The 16,560-nt window shown below is 33.7% G+C and overlaps 1 protein-coding gene across 7 annotated transcripts in view; it reads left to right on the top strand.

Moving 5' to 3' along the window:
* Window positions 1-16,560, top strand: part of FMN2 (formin 2) — a 370,841-nt gene that overhangs the window by 230,748 nt on the left and 123,533 nt on the right. For 4 of the 7 annotated variants that reach the window (XM_072830426.1, XM_072830427.1, XM_072830431.1 and 1 more), the window contains 5 exons: window positions 3,096-3,187; window positions 3,343-3,472; window positions 4,515-4,661; window positions 7,903-7,962; window positions 8,115-8,235. In XM_072830426.1, coding sequence (XP_072686527.1) covers window positions 3,096-3,187; window positions 3,343-3,472; window positions 4,515-4,661; window positions 7,903-7,962; window positions 8,115-8,235 — 550 coding nt within the window. Of the gene's footprint in view, window positions 1-3,095; window positions 3,188-3,342; window positions 3,473-4,514; window positions 4,662-7,902; window positions 7,963-8,114; window positions 8,236-12,708; window positions 12,769-13,500; window positions 13,629-16,560 lie in introns of those variants that run through there. The other 3 variants (XM_072830429.1, XM_072830430.1, XR_012032920.1) reach the window with 3 other exon arrangements.

Genomic DNA, 16,560 nt, shown 5'->3' with positions numbered 1-16,560 from the left:
AAAAAAAAAAACCACCTCTCCCTGACCTCTCCTCCAGAAGTCAGCTTGTGGACATTCTTCTTTTGTGCTCTCTCCTTTGTGCTCCAGCATGAGCCCCAATAAAGCCTTGCCTGAAACTCTGGTTTGGCCTCTGATCAATTCTATTGTTTAGAGAGTCCAGGGACCCAATGTGGTATGGCATAGAGTGGCATTTAGTTCCCTTTATCATCCATAAAGCAGCACTGTCAACCCAGGGTAGCTTGCTTTCTAGAGTCATCAGAAATGGTTTAGTAGAGCATAAGTATAAAGGACTTTGCAATTAGTAATTTATGTGTACTAAATAATTTAGAGAATAACTCTATAGTATTGCCAGAAAGTCACTATGTTCTCAAGACATTGGGGAGCTTTTTCCTTCTCTTGTGTATTTAATTATTATTAAGATTTACTTAGCCATCTTCATTTGTCTTGTTGCTGTCTCTTGAGGTGTGTGTGTGTGTGTGTGTGTGTGTGTGTGTGTGTGTGTGTGTATCTAAGCCCTAGGGAAATTTACTGAGTCGGTGGAGTCAGCTTCTAGTCCTTGATCTTCTTGTACCAGCACTCAACTAGGTTGAGTCTATGTCAAAGTATCTAAAGTTCAAAAAACAAAAATAAAGCCAACAAATTTGATTACTTTATCAGATTGTAAGAAGGTGGATTTCCAATCCACCCCCCACCCTAACCCCGCCCCTGATGTTTGAGTATTGAATGTGCTTGGGCTTGAAGATAGCAGACTAATTTTCTGCTTTGGTAGAACTTATTTCTTTTAAAAGAATGAGAGAAAAAAAAAAAAGAATGAGAGATTATAGGGACTAGAAGCCTTTATAAGGTATAATTTGGTGTGGACCTATAGTTCTTAAAACAACCCTTGCTTTATCTGTATTTTTAATTTAATATTCTTTTAGGATATCACTCTGTTCACTCATTTGCCAAAAGATGAGCATGGTCATTATTCTTTTTTTTTTTTTTTTTTTTTTTTTTTAAAGATTTTACTTATTTATTCATGAGAGACACAGAGAGGTAGAGACACAGGCAGAGGGAGAAGCAAGCTCCATGCAGGGAGCCCAATGTGGGACTGGATCCCAGGACTCCAAGATCACACTCTGAGCTGAAGGCAGATGCTCAACCACTGAGCCACCCAGGCATCCTCAAGCATGGTTATTATTAAAGGTCATCTTGTTACTTGTTTTCAAGTGGTATAATGATAGTATCCGTCGAGCTGACTTCTGGATGGTAACTATGATAAATAAATGAGGTGGTATTTACCCCCCTAAAATTCTGGGGCAAGGCCATAATAAACTGAAGGAAAAAAGTAAGATTATTATGCAATTTAAATTCTAGGAACAGGTTCTAAAACTTTCAAGTAGCTTGGGATATTTGCATTAAACATATTCCTTTTATACCTTTGGATCTTTTGTTGTATTATTTCAGATAGAAAATTTATTTTCAAATTCAAATCCTCAGAAGATTTCCTGATCTGCTATCTAATCCCCTGTCAAAAGAAGCTTCATTTGGGGTACCTAGCTGATTCTGTTGGTAAATGTGTTACTATTGATCTTGGGATCATGAGTTTGAGCCCCACATTGGACATAGAGCTTACTTAAAAGCAAATAAATAAAATTTAAAAATGAGCAGCTTTCGGGTCATCTGAGGCCTCTATTGGTTAACTGTCTGCCTTTGCCTTGGATCACCATCTCAGGTGATCCTGATCAGGGTCCTGGGATCTAGCCCTGCATGGGGAATCCCTGCTCAGCCAGGAGTCTACTTCTCCCTCTCCTCTACTCTCCACTTGTGCTCTCTCTCTGGCTCTATGTCTCAAATAAATAAAGTCTTTAAAAAAAATGAGCAGTTTTTTTTAAAGCTTCTTGTGAGAAACTAGTCTTTGCCAGTTAATCCTATTACCTGAAAACTTGTATTTCAAAACAATAAGAAACAGAACATAGCTGTTTTTCAGATAAAATCTTTAGTTTCTATAAATCTATCACATTCTATTCTATACAGTAGTCCTTGGCTAAACTGCTTAATATTTAAACAAAAAAATAATGTGAAGGGAATTTAAGTTCTCATGATTAGACTCAAATTCAAAGTATGGTAGTCTGGGGCGCCTGGGTGGCTCAGTGGTTGAGCGTCCGCCTTTGGCGTGATCCTAGAGTCCTGGGATTGAGTCCTGTATCGGGCTTGCTGCAGGCAGCCTGCTTCTCCCTCTGCCTGTGTCTCTGCCTCTTTCTCTGTATGTCTCATGAATAAATGAATAAAATCTTTAAAAAAAGAAAAAAGTATGGTAGTCTACTGACATTTCTTAATGCATAGGAATATTCTATTTAGCTATTTTGGAACATCTCCATGAGTTCTAAACTAAAGACAAGACTACAAATAAAAAGCATCCAAGTTTTTCATAAAGAAGAATAGATTTGTGTTTTTCAATGTCTATAAACTCTTCTATCGTATATTGAAAATTCAGGAAAAACTCCCTACAAAGAAATTTAGTAGGAAGGATAAAAGGAGATACTTTGGGAGAAGAGAAGCCTGAAGCCATTTTTGTGTCAAAAAGAAAACTCAGCAGAAGAATAAAACCCTTTTATTTTTGTCCCAGCACTTAATAATTCTATTGTATTTTTCCCTTAAAAAAAGCCATAAACAATGATTGTAATAGTAAATAAGTACTTTTTTTCCCTTTAAATTTCTTATAACATTAGGTTCACATTACTTCCAAATTTAACTTGGTTGATTTCTGAATAAGACATACCACTTTAAAATGAAGTTCTTGTATTCTAGAGAGTATTACAAACAGCCAAGAAACAAGAGAGGAAAACTGTATTGTTTTAAAGCATACTTGAATAAATAAATGCTTTGCAGATCACTAATAGCCAATAACATTATTTGGAAGGTTTAGAGGTGATCTGGTTTGCATTTAAACATATTTACACTTTAAAATGCCTTCATGAATTAAGTCAAGCTTTACGGCAAACAGATGCTAAGAAATATGAAAATATATAGAAGTTTTCTATATTAAAATTACCATAATCTAAGAGATTAATTTCACCAGATTTTGAATCACTGCTTGGCATTATTTTTTCCAGAGAGCACAGTCAGATGAACTTGAAAAAATCGAGAAGCATGGCCGGTCCTCCAAAGACAAGGAAAATGCCAAGTCTCTGGACAAACCTGAACAGTAAGCACACCTTGAAAGCTTGTGAGGGTGGCCAGGCTATGGACAGCCTGTTTCCATATGGAAAATATAGTGTCTTCATAATTGTTCTGATAGGAGAATAGACATCTGTTTATATGAATTATATTTTTCCTCTTAACTTGGCTTTATTTCCTTAGGTTCCTTTATGAACTGTCACTAATCCCCAACTTTTCAGAGCGAGTCTTTTGTATCCTGTTCCAGTCCACATTTTCAGAAAGTATTTGCTCAATTCGTCGTAAACTGGAATTGCTACAGAAATTGTGTGAGGTGGGTTCTGGTCTGTAGAATGCTGACAGTTGAGTTCTGATGTTGAATTGTGTTCAGTCGTGTTCATATTTTAAAAACTTTTTTTATTGTATTCTCTAAGTATGCATAAATTTTCAGGAGAGCAGTTCCACAGAAGAGAAGGTACCACAATGGCTTCCAGATCAAAGCAAATGATGATTGGTGCACACTGTCACAGGGTGCTATCGCTGGAGTATGCTGGTTGGGCTCCTACCTCCAGGGATTTCTGTTCCCTCTGCTTTTGCCAAAATGGTCTGATCCTGTCCTACCTCAGACTCCAGATTCGATGTGATTTGAAGGCATTTCATTTACTTTCCCTCAGTTTTGGAAGGGGCCTTCAACAAACTGTTAATGATTCTATCCAAATAGTTTAGGAACAGCTGTATGACTCAACAGCAGATAAATATTCTTCCAAAAATAAAGAATAAATGCTTGGCAGAAATTACCAATATTACCATTTAAAACAATTTGTCAAAAATCAATTGTACCATTCGTTCTCGTTGTGGTAAATCATTTTGAAAACTAGTAAGATGTTATTAAAGACACATTTTCAGAGGAAAGAAGACATGCAAATTGCAGCTGAGCTTTGTGTTTTGGAAGAAGTGAGTGTGAACTTTTCAGGGATAAATCTAAATTTGGAATTAATCTTTATAGCCGTGTTTTGGTTTCCCACAGCTTGTGCCAAAAGTTTCTATTGCTCCAGAGTTAGGTACAATTAGGGTGATGGCAATGACATTATTTTGTAGTAGTTCTCCTATTACAACCTTATTTGTTTTCTGTGCAATTATATCATAGAAATAGCCTAGAATGGTATCTCTCAGTTTACAAATGTATATCTGAATGTTGTAGGTGGCAACTTCTTAAAATTAACTTTGGAAACACTGCTCTTAAAATACCCTAATAATAAGCACTGATACATTTTGATTGTCACCCAAAATTATTAGTGTAATATCTGCCACTGATTTAAGATAATTCAAAGAAAACTTTGTCTGAGAGAGAAAATGTTCTTTATGCTGTTTTGCAGACATTAAAAAATGGTCCAGGGGTTATGCAGATTCTGGGTTTGGTTCTTGCTTTTGGCAACTACATGAATGGTGGAAACAAGACTCGAGGACAGGCGGATGGCTTTGGATTAGACATTCTTCCGAAGCTGAAAGATGTCAAAAGCAGTGTAAGTATTTTGTATGAATGAATGTAGGCAATTTGAGGATTAGATGTTTTGTTTAGTAATAAGCTTGACTCTAAACCTGTTGCAATAAATGTTTCTTTATGTTCCGAATTCTTTATCTTCTGAGTCAGATAAAAGTATATGGCCATCAAAAGTTTATGGTTTTGTGAATAATAATACTTTCTAAAATGAGTAATTGTGAATCCTATGACTAATGAATAATTGAGTAGAGAACTTTTAAATAGAATGAAAAATAATGATTTTTATCATTACCATGTCTGCTAATATTTATCGCTTTGGACTCTGAGGACTACTTTTCATAAATTAGACATTCTTCTTCTCTTCTATGTTAAATAATGGAGGCGAACAGGCTTGTGCTTTTTAAAACAAAGCAAAGATGGGTGAAAATAGATTGTAAATAAAATGTAAAAGATGATCCTGCTTTTCTACATATCATTCTCCCCTTTATACTGATATGTGTGAGAATGTCTAAGCCTTTTTGCAGGACTAATTAATTTTTGATCTGCTTCTATACTTGTATTTGTTTAAAATTAACATCTCAGATTATGAGAGTGTCAGTAAAAATAGAAGATTAAGGAAACAACTATGATGTTTAGAGTTAATGTCTGAGACTGTAAACTTAGAAAATAGTAGAATTCTGTTTCTCTGATAGAAGAATCTCCACACAGAACTGTTTGATAAAGGAAATTAGGGTCATGTTTTTAAAATAGTAAATTTAAGTAAACAACTGACTCATAGAAATGGAAATACTAGAATTGTTTTTCCTAGATAATGAATATAGTTCACCCTTGAATGATGCAGAGGCACTGACCTCCTGCTCAGTTGAAGATCCACACATAACTTTTGACTCTCCCAAAGCTTAACTACCAATAGCCTACTGTTGTTGATGAGAAGTCTTACGATAACGTTACTTGACACCTATTTCTTGTTACATGTAATGTATACAGTATTCTTACAATAGAGTAAGCTAGGGAAAAGAAAATGTTATTAACAAGATCAAAAGGAAGAGAAAATATATTCCCAGTACTGTACTGTATTTGTTGAAAAAACCTATGTGTAAGAGGACTCACACAATTCAAACTCATGTTATTCAAGGGTCAACTATAATCTCCCACATAAGAAAGACATACTTCTTTTTGTTTTTTTCTATTGGCCCACAAATAATTTGCTCATTCATTCATACTTCTACTCATACATCCATTTACCATTCTTTCATTGAGTTCTGTGATATGCAACACACTGCTCTTCCAAAATTCAATAAAGCTATCATCCTGTTTTGCAACACCAGCAGCATATAATTTTCGTGATTTTTAAAATTCAGATCCTATCATATTTGTATGTCACAAGTTTTCACAGGAACCTCCAATTTGTCAACCTAATAAATCATATTTATCCAAAAGCAAAAGCTCTCTTTGAAGCACTTGAATGTGGCTCATAGTTCTTCTTCTTCAAAGCACTATGAATGTGGTTCATAGTAAGAATGATGGCTGGTTTGAAACAAGTAACATTTGCAAATAACACTGGAATATAAATATCATCAACACAATATTTAACTTACAAAAGTGGATCTGAAATAGATTCTGTAATCATAATTATATATGAATAAGGGATTATTTGTTTTTTTATTGTTTGATATATCTTATTCAATCCCCCAATAAGTTAAATTTTATTAATTTAAATAACTAAGGAGAAATCTAGATAAAATTACATAAAAAATCAAGAAGCAAGATTTTATTTTATAATTTCACTTGCAGTCTCACAATATATAAAGTCTTCCTGATTTGGTTCTTTCTCTATAAAACAAATATAACTATATCTACTTCTTAGTAGTATTTGTAGGCCTACATGGACAGAGCTGTTATTTAGATGACTTAGAATTTTCACTCAGCATGCGTATCAGCACACATTTAATAAATGCTTTGTTAATTGATTCATATACTGTTAACCATTGCATTGATATATGTTAGGAAAGAGAAAGGTAAGTTGCTTAAATTATTTACAAGCAAAGTCTCTTTCTAATAAATACACTGCTTTTATTATTGTAATATATTACTGCATAATATATTATTATTATAAATTACTATGAGGGAAGTCTCTAAAAGGTGAATTCATATCAAATTAAATTATAAAAGTATATTGCTTTTTATAAATAGAGGGAAAATGATGTTTAGGCTGAACACTTTAGGAGATGTAGTTTGTGTCATAAGGTTTTTAAAAAAAAATATATATATATATATTTGTCTTCCCACATTCAAATTATCTAGCAGTAATTTCAAGTGATGCAAAAAAGAGAAATAATTAAAACTTAATACCTCTAAGTATGCCAGAAAAAGAGTGAAAAACTATTCCTTGAAAACTATTAAAATAGAAACAATTCTACATGTTTTTCTATAGTAGTAAATACATTGCATTATTTATAGTAGTGAGGATATTAATTTCTCAATCTCAGTTGCTGACTAGCAATTTATAATATGCATATTTGCATTTTTAAAACTCCTGCTTAGGGGCACCTGGGTGGCTTAGTGATTGAGTGTCTATGTCTGGCTCAAGTCGTGATCCTGGGGTCCTGGGATCGAATTCCACATCAGGCTCCCTGCGGGAAGCTTGCTTCTCCCTCTGCTTATGTCTCTACCTCCCTCTGTGTGTCTCTTATGAATAAGTAAATTTTTAAAATTTTAGAAAAAGTAAAGTTCCTGCTTTTTAAAAAATTTTTTAAAAAATTTTTATTATTATTTTTTTTAAGTTCCTGCTTACTTAAAATAATACTTAACTTTATTTTCCTAATCTATATACTAATAAGCCTTTGTCAAACTTACTGTTGGAGTGATACCTGCTGGTCCAGAAATGGTATAGAAATGCTGGCAATATTTAGTCATTTCAGCTAAAATAATAGTTATACCTTTTAATAATAAAACATGACAGTTAATGAACTAATTTTCTGACTGAGGAGGGTAAAAACAGGAAAGTATTCACAGCTGAGACTCCACCCTTGAGCAGCTGTGCTTCCACTTGGAGCTTAGATTAGAACATTGGGAAAAACAAGATCTTCTGTGCCATTAAACTCCTTAGATGCAGTGGCTGAAGTACTTTGAAACATGGACTTTCCCATTTTATTCTAAATGTTTCCATTTATATATTGATTTACTGGTATTTATTTTATTTGACATTGTATATTTAATATTTCAAAAAATATATTTTTACTTACTTTGGTCTTTCTGCCTAGGACAATAGCAGAAGCCTTTTATCATATATTGTTTCCTATTATCTTCGAAATTTTGATGAGGTAAGACATTTTTTACATATAGTTGATTTTGTTATTCTTTGTTGTTGAGTGATTGGCAGTGTTTGTTGTTGTTTCACCATTAGCATTGTTGTGTTATTCTTATTTATATTGATGCTGATTTGTTTTAAAATTATGTGTTTCTTGCTAATTAGGATGCTGGAAAAGAACAGTGTGTTTTTCCACTGCCAGAACCCCAGGACCTTTTTCAGGCCTCACAGATGAAGTTTGAAGATTTTCAAAAAGATCTCAGAAAACTCAAGAAGGACTTGAAAGGTAACTCATAATCTTAAAGAATCATGTTTTGTACTACTTATGTTTTTTTAATGAGAAAAACACAGACTTTTCAGTATTTTTCAAGAACGTAAATCTTTAATAGCTTTGTAAAACTACAGTTTTTTTTAGTGTGGCAAAAGAAAAATGACCTCATTCATTTGTTGTTTAAAAAGTTATATGTATTAGACATTTAGCTATTGAGTAGTATATTGGTTATTTGAATAGCAATCCCTTTCATCAGAAGCAAATTTGATCATCTTGTTTTCACTTTAAGCCAAGCATTTGTACATTTATCATGTTATTGTTAAAAGAGAAATAGTTCCTCCTATACTCCCTTGGTATTCTTTGCACAAGATGTTGTGGCTTATGAACTTTCCTGGGAACAAAAAAATATTCTTCTTTCACATATTTGGTAACATTTTATTTTTAGTAGAGAAACCTTGTATCAAATCATTTTGAACTGAGTCTGGAATTTTTCAGGTTTCTAAATTAAAAGTAAATTTAAAGGGCACCTGGGTAACTCAGTCGGTTAAGAGTCCAACTCTTGACTTCATCTCAGATCATAATCTCAAGGTTGTGAGATCAAGTCCCAGGTCAGGCTCTGCACTCAGCAGGGAGCCTGCTTGAGATTCTCTCTCTGCCTCTGCCCCTTTACCTATCTCTTTCCCTTTCTCTCTCTCTTAAAAAAAAAAAAGTAACATTTAAAGTAAAAGCTCTCCAAATTGGAAAGGAAGAAGAAAAACTCACTATTTGCAAAGGATAATATTTTGTATATAGAAAACCTTAGGAAAAAAGAAAAAAGAAAAGAAAACCTTAGAGACTGCACCAGAAACTATTAGAACCAATAAGTTAAGTTTCAGGGTACAAAATCAATAAACAAAAATCTATTGCATTTTTATACACCAACAACAGACTGTTCAAAAGAGAAATTAAGGATTTGATCTCATTTTACAATTTCATCAAAAAAAAAATACCTAGGAATAAATTTAACCAAGGAAAGACAAGATGTGTACAGTAGAACCTATAAGACATTGGTGAAAGAAATTGAAAAATGTACAGATAAATGGAAAGCTATTCCATACTTATTGTTTGGAAGACTTAATTTTGTTAAAAATGTCTGTATTACCCAAAGCAATCTACAGATTCCATGCAGTGCCTTTTGAAATTTAAATGCCATTTTTCACAGAATTAGAACAAATCCTAAATTTTGTATAGGAACCACAAAAGATCCCAAATAGCCAAAGGAATTTTGAGAAAGATGAATAAAACTGGAGATATTACACTCCCTGACTTCAAGCTATATTACAAAGCTATAGTAATTAGAAGAGTATAATATTGGCATAAAAACAGACACATTGGTCAACTGAATAGAATAGAAAGCCCAGAAATAAGCCCATACATATACAGTCCATTTAGGACAAAAGAGGCAAGAATATACACTGAGGAAAGTATGGTCTCTTCAATAAATGGAGTTTGGGAGAACTGGACATCTAAATGCAAAAAAATGAAACTGGACAGTATCTTATATCATATTCAAAAATTCACTCAAAATAGGCTAAAGACCTGAATGTAAGACCAGAAACCATAAAACTTGTAGAAGAAAATATCAAGCTCCTTGGTATCAGTCTTCGTGATATTTTTTTGTATCTAACTCCAAAGGCAGTGGCAACAGAAGCCAAATAAACAAATGGGACTATATCAAACTAAAAAGCTTCTGCACAGCAAAGGAAACTTAACAATAGGACAAATCAACTTACTGAATGGGAGAGAAGATATTTGCAAATGATAAATCCAATAAGGGGTTAGCCACGAAAATATATAAAGAACTCCTACAACTTAAAAACAAAAACACAAACATTCCAATTTAAAAATGGGCAGAGGATCTGAATAGACATTTTTCCAAAGAAGACATACCAATGGCCAAGAGGCACATGAAAAGATACTCAGCATCACTAATTATCAGGGAAATGCCAATTAAAACTATAATGAGCTATCATTTCACACCTATTGGAATGGCTATTATCAAAAGGACAAGAAACCGCAAATGTTGGCAAGGATGTAGAGAAACAGGAATCTGCTCACTCCGTTGGTGGGATTATGAATTGGTGCAGCTACTGTGAAAAACAGTATGGAGGTTTCCAAAAATTAAAAAATAGAACTGTCATCAAATCCAGCAGTGTTACTTCTGGATATTTATCTGAAGAAAATGAAAACACTAATTTGCGAAGCTATATGCAGCCCTCTTGTTCATTGCAGCATTATTTACTATGGCCAAGATATGGAAGCAACAGAAGAGTCCATCAAGAAATGTATTGATAAAGATGTTTTATTTATGTGTGTATGTATATAGTGTGTGTACATGCACACAGGAGTATTACTCAGCCATAAAGAAGGATGAAATCTTATTTGCAACAACATGAATGGACCTTGAGTGTGTTTTGTTCAGTGAAATAAGTCTCACAGAAAAAGACAAATACTATATGATTTAACTTATGTGTAGAATCTAAAAAACAAAGTAGGAAAACAAAACAAAGCTCATAGATACAAAAAACAAATTGGTAGTTGCTAGAGGGGAGGGGTTTGGATGGTGGGCAAAATGAGTGAAGGGGATCATGAGGTACAAATTTCCAATTATGACATAAATATGTCATGGGGGTGTAACATAAAGTGTAGTGAATTTAGTTAGTAATACTGTATTATAAATTTGAAAAATGGTTAGAAAGGAAATCTTACGAATTCCCATCCCAGTTAGGGTGCCTGGGTGGCACAGTGGGTTAAGTGCTTGGCTCTTAGTTTTGACTCAGGTTGGAATTTCAGAGTCATGAGATCAAGCTCTGTGTTAGCCTCTGGACTCTGTGTGGAGTCTGTTTAGGATCTATCTTCCTCTGCCCTTCCCCGCCTCTCTCTCTCTCTCTCTCTCTCCCTCTCTCTGTCTCTATCTAATAAACAAATCTTGAAAGAACTCACATCACAATGAAAAAAATTAACTATATGTGGGACTGATGTTAACTAGACTTATTGTGGTGTTCATTTCACAATGTATAGAAATGTTGAGTCATTATATTGTACACCTAAAACTAAAATAATCTTGTATGTCAATTATACTTTAGTGATAATTTTTAAGATAAAGAGAGTTATAGTGAAAAAAGGTAACATTTCCAGGGAGTCAAATAGTTTATAATTTTTTTTAGTTTTATATGTAAAATCTCTTTATTCCCTTTATGATCATGAGGGTTCTTGTTGCAGAATTGAGAGTGCCTCTGCTGTTTGTTTCAGCTCACTCTTGCTAAGTGTGTTAAGCACAGACAGGGAATAAATAGATTTATGTGAGATTTTCTTTTCTTTTTTTTTTTTTTAAATGTGAGATTTTCATTTGAGGTTGTATTACTAGATGAGAAGAAGTGACTTGGTTACCTCTTTCCATAAATCAAATATGATATCACTTTTTAAGAGATTGAATCCTAGTTTTGAAATAGTCATCCAAAGATTTTGATCTGTAAGGAAATTTATGAAGTTGTTAAATTCTTATCACAGATGCTTATATAAACTTAAATCAACAGAGCAACATTATATAGTTTGCTTATATTTTCTAAACACTCTACAACATTTATTTATAGCCCTGATGCATGTTAGGCATTTGCTTGTGCTACGCATAAGAAAAGTTATAATCATCACTGCCAAGGAGGGGTGAAATTCTGTCCTGTAGATGTTCTCACTTAGAACCTCAAATATGGGTGCTCATTAACTGAGCCCAAGAATGACTGCCTTGTAAACAACCCAACATTTCATGTATAGTATTGTATTATACTTCAAAATTTGCCAGGTATCTTGGTTTCCTTAAGAAATTCTGTATTCTCTCTCTCTCTCCTCTCTCTCTGTCTCTTTAATGTGATGCTACGGGGAATTTCTGGAATATCTGCAAAATACTTTTCACTTTGATTAACAATTTGGTCTTGCAGAGAATTCTGTAGTTTGCAGGTGATTTAACAAATGATAGGAATGGTAATCTTATCACCAGGGGATTCCTGTTTGCTTTGGATTCCTGTACATCACTTTGGAATGTTACCACATTTGTTTTTTATCTACATAGTTTTTTACTATAGTTATTAAATATACATATAGCCCTGAAAATGCCACGTTCTCACAAGTCTCTTTGAGCTAAAACAAAGAAATTAGCATATACCAGATAGTGGTTTTGAAAAGGACAAGTTACCAGTGCCACTGAGTACTGTTTCCTCTTGCACATCTGTCTTGTGATAAACTACACAGATTAAGCATTGAGGGGACATCTTGGCAATTTTTAGTACCTCAGAGGGGTGAGAAGGTGATGATTTTAAGCCCTACCATTTATACTTTTTGTTGGGATATGACTAATTTCTCTAAAAAGCCTCTTCCCTAAACTAGGACCGATTGCATTTGCTCACCCAGTATATTTCCTCATTTGTGTGTGATTGTTAAAATTTGCTGCTCTAGAAATGGAACATTTCATGACCAAATGAAGATAAGAACTGCTGGGATAAGATAAATTTAAAGGTAATTCACAGTCTTCTCTGAAAGAAGGGTTGGCAAGCAGTTCTCTAATTTATTTGACCACAGAGTACATTTTTCAGAGTATCTGGTAGTTTCTCTAGTTGGTGGAACACATTTTAAGAAATGCAAGCCTGGTACCATGTTAGTAACAGAAGCCCAATGGCATTTGCCTCAGAGGAGCTCACAGTGAAAGTGGGGAAATGAAACTATAGTTTAAGAACTAATGTAATTATGTGTTACTATTCTTGTAAAATGATATTAGCTTGAAGAACTCTTTACAAGGCTGTCAGACTCTGAGGCATCCATTAAATACTGACAAAAATCATAATTTAATCATACCTATTATGTTTTGCTTTTCTAGAATTTGAGTTTTTCCATTTAAAAAAACATTTCGTGATACAAAGAAGGAAATCTTATGAGCTGAAATTTAAATTCAATTTCTGGGAAAGTTTTAGCATATGAATACAGCATTTTATATCAACAAAGCATAAAACAAAATTGCCTTGTGTCCCTTTTGGAATGCGATGGGTATAAATAGATATATACATTAATTTTACTGAATAGGAGTCAAATGGGAGAATATTGGGTTGTATTATTTTTGATATAATTTAAAGTAATGTCTACTTTGATAAATAGCCTATTAAAAATGACTCCTCCTAAGTGATCAAATTAGATAATTCATTTAGGAAGAGTCAAATAGCCTGTTCAGGTTTTTTTTTTTTTTTTTTTTTGCAGAAGCAAGTTGTTTCAAGATGGTTTAGAAAATGAGAGATGATGTGTATAGGGATTTATCCCACTACTTCCCACATTGTAAATGTCCAATAAATATTGGCTACTCATAATAAAGAAAAAATAAATGGTGTGATTAGTTTGATAAAAAATAAACTATAACCATTAAATTACTTGTCTTCTGCCTCTATCACTTCTTTTTTTTCTGCTTACAGATGTCATTTTTATTTCTAAGGAAATACTGGGAATGATGTGTTATGGCTTAGGCATTTTAATAAAACAACTGAATCTCGTCTTAGCATTTGATAAGAACATCCACTAAGTTTAGTTTCTATACTTGTTTCCCAAGATTTCCACAGCTCCTCAGGGTGCTCCCCTGGCTTTCTTAGCTCAGTGACATGTAGTTTGTTAAGCAACCTGATCTGCTTTTGATCCTTCTGGCTGTCAGCAGCTTTTCTTGATGCAGTCCTGCCAAATGACGACTTCTATTCCAGTGCCTTTCTCAGCTAGAAATTGTAGCACTTGCCACATGACTTAAATCAACTCAACATGTACGGGGCATTGGGTAATTAAATTACCGGAACTGGGCAAGAATGTTCTCATGCAAATTATTTCTGTATCCTCTACTCCTACCCCTGCCTTCAATAATCAACTTGAAAATGTTTGAAATTCATAAACTATATCTTCAAATTGAAGTCATGTCTGTGCTCAGAGATATACAGGAAAATTCAGCCTTCAAAATTGCTAACATAGACATATTTGTGCATAGCAATTTTATTTACAGTTGTAAATTTCTAATGATTTTTGTTTGACAGATAAATGATATAAACTCCATTCAAATGTAACCAATAGCTTTTTAAGAAGCAACATTTTATTATGATTATAAATATCAGTTCAGCATAGGAACATCAAACAACACTGAGAAATGTAGAGAAAATATGTTTATCTGTGATTCTACAGTGCAGTGATAAATAATATTAGTATTTGATATATTTTTATCTAGTATGAGTGTTTATTTCACACGTAAGCACAAATTATACCATTGGAGCCATGACACATATAAATTTTGTCTATTGTACTTTCTGCTTTATAGTTGGGTAAATTAACATTTACATTCTGTTTTTCTGGTTTTCTTCTGTGTTCACAAATTTTTCAGTATTCTCTCTCTGATTCCTCTAATGCATTTTGGAAGCTATAGATAATTTCTATTAATTTGTGGGCTGATCATAAATGTTTAACATATTTTCTTTATATAATGTCTAATATGCTATAAATTTATTTAGTGTATCTTCCCAAATAAGATGGAAGTTTTAGAACATTCTAACTAATAAAGTCTCATCTTTCTTCTAGGATTTTTTTCAGGCTTCTAATCCCAACATTTTTCTTCTGAAAATTACTAGTGTTTTATAATCATTACCTAATAACATTTATCGGTATTAAATCAATCACTATGCTGCCATTATTGCATTCCATTTTTCTCCTTCTCATTTGATTGTTCTCTCATTGAAGGTTGGTACATTTGAAATTTAGTCCAAAAGATGATTGAAAAGAAATCCTTATTTTTAGTTATTATTTTGTTGGATAGATAATTCTAGATTGACTTGTTTTTATCAGTATTTTGAAGATATCTTTTTTTCTTCTGTCATCTGATAAGACTGTATTAAATGTAATTGTCATTCTATTATAGATAATCTATCCTCTCTTTGGATGACTTTTATAATTTTCTTTTTTTTAATAATAAATTTATTTTTTTATTGGTGTTCAATTTGCCAACATACAGAATAACACCCAGTGCTCATCCCATCAAGTGCCCCCCTCAGTGCCCGTCACCCATTCACCCCTCCCCTTCTACCACCCCTAGTTCGTTTCCCAGAGTTAGGAGTCTCTCATGTTCTGTCTCCCTTTCTGATATTTCCCACTCATCTTTTCTCCTTTCCCCTTTATTCCCTTTCACTATTTTTTATATTCCCCAAATGAATGAGACCATATAATGTTTGTCCTTCTCTGATTGACTTATTTCACTCAGCATAATACCCTCCAGTTCCATCCACGTTGAAGCAAATGGTGGGTATTTGTCATTTCTAATGGCTGAGTAATATTCCATTGTATACATGAACCACATCTTCTTTATCCATTCATCTTTCGATGGACACCGAGGCTCCTTCCACAGTTTGGCTATTGTGGCCATTGCTGCTAGAAACATCGGGGTGCAGGTGTCCTGGCGTTTCATTGCATTTGTATCTTTGGGGTAAATCCCCAACAGTGCAATTGCTGGGTCATAGGGCAGGTCTATTTTTAACTCTTTGAGGAACCTCCACACAGTTTTCCAGAGTGGCTGTACCAGTTCACATTCCCACCAACAGTGTAAGAGGGTTCCCTTTTCTCCGCATCCTCTCCAACATTTGTGGTTTCCTGCCTTGTTAATTTTCCCCATTCTCACTGGTGTGAGGTGGTATCTCATTGTGGTTTTGATTTGTATTTCCCTGATAATTTTCTTATTATCCCTATTCATCTTTGGCTTTGCTTTAAGTGCACAATATTCATTCATTCATTCATTCATTCATTCATTGTCTTGCTCTGTACTTAGTGAGAACTTTCAGCTTAAAGACTGATATTTTCCTTAATGTCTTCAGAATTCTCAATGGTTATCTGTTAGTGTTCATCACTTTTCTCTCTTTACCTGATGCTGTTTTTAGATGTACATTGGAGATACTTAGCTTACCTCTCTGTCTCCTAACTTCTCTTTCATCTTTTAAAAATCCACCCCCACCTTTTTTGCTATAATCCTCAATGTTGTCTTCTAGCTCTTTGTCTCTCTTTGACTTTGTCCAATTTGATGTTTGTGTTAACAATGCAACTAATCATGATAATATTTTTGTTTGCAATATTTCTTTTTTTAAAGAAAAAAATGTTAAATATATTTTTTAAAGAAAAATATTTTTTCTTTTTATTTATTTATTCATGAGAGACACAGAGAGAAAGGCAGAGTCACAGGCAGAGGGAGAACCAGGCTCCATGCAGGGAGCCTGATGTGGGACTCGATCCCGGGACTCTAGGATCATGCCC

The sequence above is a fragment of the Canis lupus genome, chromosome 6 (genome assembly GCF_048164855.1).
Source record: "Canis lupus baileyi chromosome 6, mCanLup2.hap1, whole genome shotgun sequence".
Taxonomy (NCBI): Eukaryota; Metazoa; Chordata; class Mammalia; order Carnivora; family Canidae; genus Canis; species Canis lupus.
Note: the sequence above shows the minus strand (reverse complement) of the source record. Positions and strands in the feature narration are given on the sequence as shown.